We start from the raw sequence: 11,055 nt of genomic DNA on the forward strand, positions 1-11,055 counted from the left end.
TGCTCCACTTTATTCTGCTTACCTCTCACCGACAGACACTAAATCTTATTGGCACTATAGTTAGATCTAATGGTATATATTTTCCTTATGAAAAAATTTGTTTATGGTTATAAATAGAAATAACTATAGGCATCTATAATCATCAGTAGACTAGACAATCATTGATCATCAATGTGCATGATTCATTAGGATTAAAAGAAGCATGTGCCTATAGTTGAACAATATGTTACCTGGTGAGCCTAGACAAAAACAAATTTTATCAAATCGTTCACTGCATTATACACACACACAGACACATACATATATATACATACATATATGTAGATGAGTTGGACTCTATACTTTATTTTAACTCCTTGGAGAAGAAGCTAATGATTTAAAATTAATAAAAGACTATCCAAATTTAAAATCCAAATCATCGACCATAATCTACACTATAAAGTACCTAGAAACCAAAATTCATGTATTTTGATGGTCTCTAATCTAATCACAAGTAAGTGTCAGAATGGATGGTTTTAGTAGCACGATGCTATGTTTTACTATGACACAATCATCTAAACCTAGTGAACTTAACCCATGTTTTAAGAGTGTAGATCATGATCCATAAAACAGATTTTCAATTTAAGTACCCTATCATGTATTTTACCATGCTAGTGCAATCGATACCATTCATTTTTGTACCGACTTGATGCATAGGTTAGAGACCAACAAAATATATGAATTTTGATTTCTTGGTATTTTTTTATAGTGTAGATCATGTTTAATGGTTTGGATTTTCAATTTGAATGGCGTATTATTGTTTTTAAAATCATTAACTTTTCCACAAGGAGTTAACATAAAATGTATAGTACAACTCTCTCTCTATATATATGTATGTATGTATGTATATGTGTGTGTGTGTATATGCTTGATATCACTGAATTTTCTAGCCATGTTACTGATGCACAAACTATGTTGACAAAAGTAATCAATTCCTCCAAGCATTGGCAGAATCTCTCCCCATATGAATCAAGGGCCATCTGCACTTGTCAACTTTACTAAGAGATCATCTAGTCTCCTGTAGCATAGGCTTTCACGATTTTTTTCTTTGTATTTGTTATTATTCTTATTATTGTTAGCTTAGGTTCTTGCAGCATAGTAATACTTCCGCAAAGAATTATAGAGGTCAGCCTAATCCTATCATAGTTAAAGAGAAAATACAACATATGTATCTCTTTGGTTAGAAAATGTTCCACCACCTTTTTATGAAGACCAAAATTTCATAGTGTTACAAGATTTTGCTGGACACGACTTGTGAAAAGAGCCTTTGCCCTTCCACATATTGTATAATCTAGTGGGACATTTTTTGAGCAAATAATGTAGTGGGACTTTGAAAAAAACCAAGAATGATATTCACAACATCAAACAGATCAAGAATTAATAGACACTACTGTAATAGATGAGAACAAAGATGCATGGGAGGCTTGCGTTTTTCCATACCGGCAGTTTCTTCCTAAAATTTCTTCCCGTGAATATTCTGTCAGTTCAAGAAAGCTATCAGATGCAAATATCTGCAGAGCATAACACCAAGCATGATTTAGCTTTTTTTGGTGTAGACAACAAAACAGGACATAAGCTTTAAGTTGACATTATCATTTACATATACTCTTAAGTAAAATTCGAAAATTATAGGAATTGTAATGTTAAATGGTTATTATGTACTAAACTGATGAAGCATAGAGCATCTGTCTGCTTGCTGTTATAAGTTACTTTAGATGACCAACTTAAGGGGATAATCATCCCTCTATTTTAAACAGGACTCAACCAAATGCATTTTTAAGGCTAGCTTAAGCATCACCAAATGAATGCAGAGCAAAAAAAAACTCCAATAGAGCAGTTGAATTTGAATTAAGTGCTGATGAGATTGGTGAGTGGCAATATGTGAAAATGTATGCAGTGGCAGATGCATTCAAAAGAACATGCATATATTTACATATTATCTGGGTATTCATGTATGTATTTATGTATTCATGCACACGTTTGCACCTGTGCATGAGTAGCTTATATCCCTTTAATTATGATCCTATAGATAATATCAGATTATCGTTTGCCAACTTGATCTTACTATTGGATTATCAGGAAGTCTAGGATCTGTTATAACAAAATTCTTTTCAATGCGCTCCAGTGTTGTAGCCAAATCAATTCCTTGTCGTATATCTTTTTCTCTTTCCATATGATCCCAGCTTTCTGTGTGTTGAACTTCTTTCGTCATTAAAATCTCTGGCTCGACAAGAGATTCGCTCTTTTCTACAGAACTCTGCTTTCTTACTTTAAACCTGCAAACAACTGGAGCATTTTATCAAAAATGGCAAAGGTTGCTGCTCGTATATTAAGAAACCATTGGTGCATTATAGTGACAGCTTACACTAGATGGTTGTAAATGAGAGAAACAGAAAATAGAGGAAAGAAGATTTTTTATCATTTAGAAGCATACAATAGAAGAAAAGGTTGAAGTGAGTGGTTTGGTATGATGGCAGTATTCTTCCTGATGATATTGAGAGCAGCAACAGTGGTAGTTGGTAGTTCCAGTGGCATTGATGGTCTTGCAGGTGACGATGGTGACAACAGCATTAGTGCAGGTAGTGGTGGTTCTTGTGGTAGTAGAATTGGATTATCAGCAGTGATAGCTGCGTGCTGATAGTGGCAACAGTATTAGCAGCATTACTGGCATCAACAAAGGTGTTGGTGAGAGTTGGTGGTAGCAGAGGTGATGGCAGTTTGATTCATGGCACTGGTGGCATCAATGATCATGAGGATGGTGGCAGAGCTGGTGGTGCTTGTAACATTGGTCAATTAGTCACTACATGGTGATTCTTTCACGGACAGTGCTAGTGTTCATAGGGTGTTAGAGACCAATGATCTCTTACTATTCCTTTTCTTTTATGTAGATCTCTAGATATTCCTTTAGTTTTAATAGTTGATATCCTATCACAATTGCACCTATTTTGAGATATTACTTAGAATTTAGTGTCTTCTTTTTCTCCCTGCAACCAAGTAGTAGGAGGTAGGTTTCCCTTTTGATTTCATTTCTTTTCTCGTTTTTACACCACAAACAGACCTGGAAACTAGTTGAAAACACTCCTTCTGATCTTCTCCTGTATTGAGCTCAACTACTTGTCATGGTGAAGTTTGAAGGATGGAGCAGGAGCATCCTGGTCTTCTAAATGTTTTTGAACTTGAAAAAAGTAGTTTGCAGACCTCTAGGTAAGTTAAAAGGGATATTTGTTCATTAGTCCAATGTTTATGGTAGAGTTTTGCATTTAGAAAGTTTAGTTTTATTCCCCATTACTGTTACTTTTAAGTTTTCATTCTGCGAGAGACAGAAATTACCTTTAGCCATTATTTTTTTCAGTTATTCATAATTGTGGACACTAGTCAGAAATTTACTCTCAGTTCTTTCCATGGAATAGAAGTTTATTAGTTCAAGATTTTTTCCCATTTAACATTCTTTTTATCAATCTTCTTTAGGGAGTGTGTTCCAAGAAATCCAGTTCTCCTCCTGCGAGATCTAGTCCGATGTGGAAAGATAGAAATAACTTCATTTATATAGAAAAAAAACCATTTTATATTCTTTTCATCAATCTTCTTTAGAGCTTGTTCCAAGAAATCCAATTCCCCAGCCTTGATATCTAGTCCAATGTGGAAAGATAAAAATAACAGCAGTCATTTAAGTTGATACGACATTCTGCATCTCAGGCTTTATTCTCTAAATTTTCATTGTATCAATGAAGTGATCCCTTTTCATTTTTTCCCCTTTTGACACTCTGAAGCTAAAAAATGATGAACTCACCCTATTAAGGAAGAACGGCCTGATTTTCTAATGCTCATTCTTGGTGACTCGCTGTTGGCATCCAGTAGAGGAGTCAGTGTACCTCGTGACTTGAGATTTTTAATGTCTGAAGATTTTTGAAGAGGAGAGTCAACATAGAACTTTTCATGTTCATCAAGCTTGACAGCAAACTCATCTGCAGCTTGTGAGCGAGAGCGGCGATGCTTCACAGTCTGGACAACCTCTGTCATAGATGATAAGGCCTTCTCTTTCTGTCGTGCTGATAAAAAAAACCATCATATTCAGCAGATTCAATTTTTTCAATATTTAGAATGTTTTTGATGGGTATGCTCACCATCATAATGGATTAGTGACACTGGCAAAGCATTTGGACGCAATGTTTTGTCATTTAGACCTTCTGTATATTTGCTGACCTCAACCTGCATTCTGAAATATTACAATCTAAATGATTCAGACATGTTGGTAGAAAAGTATGTAGAAAGGTATGTAGAAAAGTATAGAAGGGTATGTGGAAAAGTATGTAGAAAAGTCATCTCTGAAACATGATGTCTCAGCTAGATAGTGTATTTAAAATTTAAGGCAACAATAAAATCAAAGGACTCAGAAGACTTCAAAAGGCAACATATATAAATTTGGGAAACATTATTGAAAAGCATCTGTACGATGAGATCTTTCATGAATATGATTGACAGGCAGGTTATGTTTTACGGTATCCGATTAAGCAAGTTGGCATTGGTCCTAGATGATTGGAAAGTTCACAACAGAATATCTGAAATTTCCAGGCATATTCAAGTTTACTTACCATGACTTCATAGATTCTAGTGATAATTGGACATTATGTGCAAAAAACTTAATCCTTACATGGATGCAAACTCCAAATACTATTCAGCATTTGTCTTCTGTGAGCCTCTAGTGTTTGCTTAATAATGCAGGGGCTTCTTGAAGCTATAGTAATGGAATTAATTCTTAGCAGGTACATGACAGCACATCTCAGTATGGGTTGTAGTTGGTCAGGTGAGTGAAAACTATCAGAAATGCATTAGTTACAAGGAGAAATAACCTCACCCTATAAATCTGATAACCTTCCCATGGTCATCCCTTATGGGGGTCACCGTAAGAAGGTTCCAGAATGGCGTGCCATCCTTCTTGTAATTCAAGAGCCGCCCGCAGTAGCTTTTTCCTGTCCTTACAGCTTCTCTTATTTTTGCTACTTCCTTCTTATCTGTATCTGGTCCCTGAAGAAACCGACTGAAAGAAAAAAGAAAGAAATAAAAGAGTTGCATGAACATAGTAGAATTGATAATTCTAGGTGCGCTTGATTCGGCCATACAATTGATGATTTAGTTATTTGCATGAAGTGTTACTTCATATCAAACCATTTTACTTTGTTATTGTACAAGAATGCTAGTTAGAACTCCAAAGATATAAACTGCCTATCTATTTAATAAACTTATGATGATACCTGTAATTCACCTCCTCATCGCATCAAAAAAAAAAGAAAAAAAAACAAAATGAATGAAATATTTCCAAAGGTTTAAAGAAGCTGGAACTGTAAATCTAGTAAAAGTTGCTTTTCAGAAGAATCACTGCTAGAATTATTATAGTTGTAATATTGCATGTTTTCAGAAACTACAACTTGTGATTTTATAGTACCAAATGTTTGGCTCTATCATGAAATTTGATTTCCAGATACAATTTTTAGAAAGTAGATGCTATATCAGACATGGCTCGCACCAGTTTCTTCCAATAACCTCCTTTGATGAGTAGCCTGTCATGCTGAAAAAGCCAGCACTAGCATACATGATAGGGCAATCAGGCCTGGTTGCATCTGATACAACAAACGTCTGCTTTAGTGTTGACAATGCATCCTTCAGTTCTTGAGAGACCCGAAGCAAGCTTGATTCCAGAGCATTACTCGACTCATCTGATGTCCTTGCTCCTTCCACAGTCCTTTCCATGGTTAACTTGGTTCCCTCTCCTGATGACCTCAAGCCCCCAATTTGGCTGCTAGGATTTCCACTCAGTCCCCGTTCTGCTGCCGTTTCAGCCGCCGATTGATTGCTTCCAGTGTCCTTCGATTCCTCAAGTATCTCATTTGAATGTGCTTTAGATTCTACCCTCGGAAATGCCATCCACTTTTCGATGGGTTTAGAGCTGGAGGTCTCTCCACCTTCATGTGCATATTTGGATGAGCTTGTTATCATCATTCAATGACTTGTACCAAATTAAGCCTCTGGACTCCCTGTTTTCAAAGGTCAAAGACCGGTTGGTTGACTTTAATATTGAGAGCCCTGCAGATGCACTTGATACCATGTCAAAACCATTGCTGGGAGCTACTAATTTAACTCCAATTCAAGAATGAAAATAAAATCAGAAACGAATATTTAAATTTCATGCAGAGAAACATAAAAACTAAAGGAAACCCAGTTAGAAAAAGTTGGGGGCAGCATCAAGTTTATAGAAAATAATGTGCTGAAACTTGAAATCAAACACCTATGACACTGGCCTTTGTTTATGAAAAAATGGCAAAGACCCACTTGTTCCCCCACAAAAAACAAAAAAAACAAAAATTTATGAAGAAAAGGTGAGACAAAATAAATAAATAAACTGTTCAGTCTCAACATTACAAAAATACTAGCAGTTGCTTCAAGACACTATCAAAAACCACATACTCTGCAAAAGCTTAGCTTCCAATCACAGGAGATGTTCCTTCAATTATTTCATTTCAAATATGTTTTTTTTTCCAAAACAAAAAACAATTAAAACAAAAAACAAGTCCGGAAATGCTTTCCTTCAATCAAAATCTCTCAGACAGCATGCAAGAAACTTTTTTAAATATATATATATCGATGATAATAATAATAATAATAATAATAATAACAATAGAGATAAGCAGCAAAGACCTTGTAGAAGCGTCCAGAAATGGATCGCGCAGACGTATGACAAAGCTTCAGGCTTCAGGCTTCAGGTACTCCGGCTTAAGTGCTTGCTGCTTCCTGTTTCGTTTAAGCTGCCGTATCGCTCTAAAAGAAGAATAAAGAGAAAAGCAGCAACGGCAGCGGTCAGAAACAAGCGATGAGCCCGCCAATTAATGGCCCTTCACCCACCACTGCGACTTTGAGAGCCGAACATTAAATCCCACTCTTGGCCGTCAATCCCTGCGCGCCAGCTCAGACGATCGTCGGATCTTGTACGTTTTTGTCATTTTATCCGAATTTTATTCCGAGTTTGGATTTGTGCGAGCGAAGGAGACGCGTGGCAGCGTGATTCTTCCACAACCATCCCCTATGTGCGTGCGGCTGCTATTTTTTCAGTCCTTTTTCTTTCTCATTTTTTATCTTTTTTTTTCCAAAAAAAAAAAGACTCGAAATAACTGTAACAACGGCTGTCCCTGCCACGCGGGAGAATCACGTAAGGTGGGACCCATATAGGCACAAATGATGTGAGATGATCTGTCCCCGGAATCGGGTGCATTATTAGCTCTTTTATTGCTTGGATCCTTGCACAAACAAAAGCAGGATGGTATCTATACAGCATGGTTTTTGCTATATTTGGAATAAACCTTCAACTTCGTTTTAGGAGACTATGAGTCATAAAATTTATTTTGGAAAAAATGGAGGAAGGAGTTGCTCAAGGGGTGGACTGGCACCTTCAGAAGGTGGAGATAATGCAAATGCAAATTGAGGGTGAGAAAGGTATAATCTCAAATTTGGGTTTAGTTCATCAATGACGAGCCCGCCTAATAGATTTGGTGATGCTTGGCATCTCGAACCCTACCAAATAGCCAAATTGCATACATTTTGCATACCCAAACCTAAGAGATAATGGATTTAGGCTGGCTATCAACTCTTATCATGATCCTTAATGGAGGGTAGAGCTGCAGCTCAAGCTAGCTCGATGTAGTGTTGGAGATCCATTGCTTGTTTTACTTGTATCACGATTCTGTTTCTAGTTTATTTTTATTTTCTATTCCAATACTAGTTGGAATAGTTTGTCTTTTTATACTAGTCCATTATAGTTAGGTTGAGCCTTAGGCTAAAAATATTTGAGTTTTTTTTTTTAATTAGTGTGGGATAGTAATATTTTTGTCTTATAGTATATTTGAGTTTGTTTTTTTAATTAGTAATATTTTTGTCTTATGGTGGGATAAAAAATGTGGTTTTATAAATAGGGGGAGAAAGTTCCATCAAAAAAACTAGGATATAATTCTTTTTGTGTGCGGTGCCTTTTTAGTAAGTTGCCTTGTGAGAGAAAACCAAATTCTTTGTTTCGGCTTTTATTTTTTTTAGAGTAAATATATTTTTGTCTCCCAAATTTTTTCTTCCAGTACTTTTTTCTTATCAATTCTCTGTAAATATTCTTTTTGGCATTTGGTGTTTGCTTTGGATATTGAGTCAATGTGGTCGATCTACTCCTAATAGCATGTCTTCTGCATATAGTTGACAATTACTTGACTTGAATTGGTAAAAGGATAATCCAAAATCAAATACACAAATTTCAAAGCATGACAAAATCTGAGTTGGGTTAATTTAAGTCATTTAGTGCACCCATTTAGAATGACATAGTAAATCCCTTGAGTAAGTCATGCTACTCAAATAATTTTGCAAAGACACCGGCCAATCTCCACTCTCCAATGGAAGGACACACACCACCGAAGCAAGGGGTTTTGCAATGGAGTTAGTGATATTCCGTTCAATTGTGTCATATATGCCATGAAAAATCCATCCAACTTCAATCCACTTAGTGACAAATAGTCCTATTCAATGCAAGCAAGATGTAGATGCCATGCTTGCCCTCTAGCAAGCATCATTTTTAAAGCAATGTTCTAGCGAGCACCAAATCAGATACGTACGAGATACCATCATATCATTCATACACATGCTCAGCCCCACAAATAACATGATTGAGACAATGACAAGTTTACCTTTTTTGGATCATCCATATCTTATCCGTAATCTAGACAAAGATCATCAGGTTACAACAATCGAGGTAGGCTAACATTTCAAATTTGTGGCACATGCTATAGTTGCATAAAATTCTGGCAATTCACTTACAACTGCAGCTTTATATCGTTTAGGAAAATTTTAAATGAACTTCTTGGATGAATCTAAATAGGTGCAAAATCATTTATCTAGTAAAATCTCACCATATGTGTATATATATAGGTCTCTCCGGTTTTTTTTTTTTTCAGTACATCGGCGACTCACACACAATGGCTGTAGAAAGATCAGAACAAAGGCCTGGTCCTCCTAAATAAAGTCTTCAGAATGATGGACCGCATAGAATGCCATTCAATTCGCTGCACTGTTTGCCTTTCTGTAAACATGAGTAGTCCGATAGAAAGCACATTCATTTAATAGATGACGAATATTGTAGGGCAGCTAAAGTGAAGAAGATGCCTTATCTTCCTAAGTTTGTCTCCTATTCCTAACCTTCGTCACTGGCGAGGGGGACAGGTTTGCTTAATTGCGTTCGTTCTTCAAGGACGAGAGATCGCCAAGCGGCCGGCCCGGAAACCACAGCCACAGGAGTCTCCACCAACCCACGTGAAGCCGAGTCCTCTTCACCCGTTTCCCAGGGTGGGTGATAAGCCCGTCGCTCTCTACGATGCTTTCGCACCAACTCCATTGGAGAGGATTTTTTCTCCATCCCAACCCTCAACTTTATTAAAGCATAATCCTTTTTCCTTCCTTCCTTCTTGAAAGATAAAACTCCAATCTTGCGGACAAAGCTATCATTAATATTTTGACTTAGAGATTGTCCTTGGCCACACAAATGAGATCATGAGCACTTCGTTTGGAATGGAGATGGTTTTTTCAAGAATAAAGATAGGTTATGTTGGATTTATACCAGGTTTGATGAATATAGCTCTTATTTCATGTTTTAAGTAACGTAGTCTTTGGATGATATTAGAAATAAGCGGTGGAAAGAAAAAATAATAATTTTGTATTTTAATTAGACAAGTTTGTCTTTCCAATCCCTATTATTCTGTAATATAATATATAATATTATATATCTATGCTATAATATTGTATTATATAACAATATTATATATAATGTTTTATAATATTGTATTTGATATATCCTATAATATTATATCATTATAATATTCATACTATACTAATACTATAGGAGGCTAAATTGGTCATGTGTTCTTAAAGATGGAGGAGGGAATATGAATAGAATAAAGTAGGGATAAACCCCCTCTACCTAAAAGTCCAAACACAAGCTAAGTGATTAATTAACCTTGGCTAGTGCCAGAGCTTTTTCCTCTAATGTATGAAGAACATTTTGGAGCAATTATACCATGATTATAATGTTAAGTTGTCATAGTTGTAATGGCTTTGGAGGTGGTCTGTTAGGTTGTAATGTATTAATTGCAAAAATTTGATGGCTCTGACCATTATTTCGTTATATTTAGCCATTATTTAATGATATTTTATCCAGTGAATAATTATTTTGGTGGATAACATCATTGCATTTTTAACTTATTGACTGTTATTTTATGTTATCATGACAAATAATGACCATGACAACAGTCAATACGTTAATTTTAAATAATCCTAAATCCACGCATATTTGCATGAATAACATATGACAATTATAATGCCCAATAATGATTTCAGGCATCATCCATTATAATTGGATTCTAGTGCAGTTAATTCTGTTTGAATGGCAGTGCTCCTTACTCTGGCCTAGCTCATTTAAGAACTGTTTCTTACTTTAGATTTTTAGAACTGTCAGCAAACAGAGAGGTTAGCTCCCTTGCAAAATTTTATGCTCTTTGAGCCTTGCGTCTGGGTTTTTTTTTTTTTTGATGAACATTTTGGATATTGTAGACTGAAACTGATTTCTCTGCATTTCTAGCAAATATTTTCTCATGATTCCTTCAAAAAGGTTCTATTCTGTACGATATCTCTGGCGCGACTCCATGAGACCATGACATCACTTCCATCTCAGAACTTTTCTCCTTTTTTTAAAAAAAAAGGAAGCCTAGCAATTTATTAGTGGGCTGGCCCATCTTCTAGGACTGAAGATATGAAAGAAGTGTTATATGCAAGATTTGTTCATACATTAAAGTTGATCGTACATATAACAAAGGTAACTAATTGTCATGTAGCACATGTTCCTTTTAAGGAAATGGAACCATAGGACTTGTACAGTGGTAAATTGGATGTATCCTCACAGGACTTGTTTGATAGTAGGTGAAACTTCCCAAGAGAGGA

General features: G+C 35.9%; 1 protein-coding gene across 2 annotated transcripts in view; it reads right to left on the reverse strand.

Moving 5' to 3' along the window:
- LOC120104603 (phototropin-2-like) overlaps window positions 1–6,916 on the reverse strand; it is a 34,184-nt gene extending 27,268 nt beyond the window's left edge. The window contains exons 1-7 of one of the 2 annotated variants that reach the window (XR_005506989.1): window positions 6,733–6,916; window positions 5,564–6,120; window positions 4,895–5,077; window positions 4,164–4,255; window positions 3,830–4,088; window positions 2,105–2,315; window positions 1,480–1,550 (exon numbers count right to left, since the gene is read on the reverse strand). Coding sequence is in view for 1 of the 2 variants with exons in the window: in XM_039116014.1 (XP_038971942.1) it covers window positions 1,480–1,550; window positions 2,105–2,315; window positions 3,830–4,088; window positions 4,164–4,255; window positions 4,895–5,077; window positions 5,564–6,036 (1,289 nt within the window). In the remaining variant the exon portion in view is untranslated. The remainder of the gene's footprint in view (window positions 1–1,479; window positions 1,551–2,104; window positions 2,316–3,829; window positions 4,089–4,163; window positions 4,256–4,894; window positions 5,078–5,563; window positions 6,121–6,732) is intronic. The other variant, XM_039116014.1, reaches the window with a different exon arrangement.
- Between the last annotated feature and the right edge of the window lie 4,139 nt (window positions 6,917–11,055).

Source organism: Phoenix dactylifera, unplaced genomic scaffold, assembly GCF_009389715.1.
Source record: "Phoenix dactylifera cultivar Barhee BC4 unplaced genomic scaffold, palm_55x_up_171113_PBpolish2nd_filt_p 000046F, whole genome shotgun sequence".
Taxonomy (NCBI): Eukaryota; Viridiplantae; Streptophyta; class Magnoliopsida; order Arecales; family Arecaceae; genus Phoenix; species Phoenix dactylifera.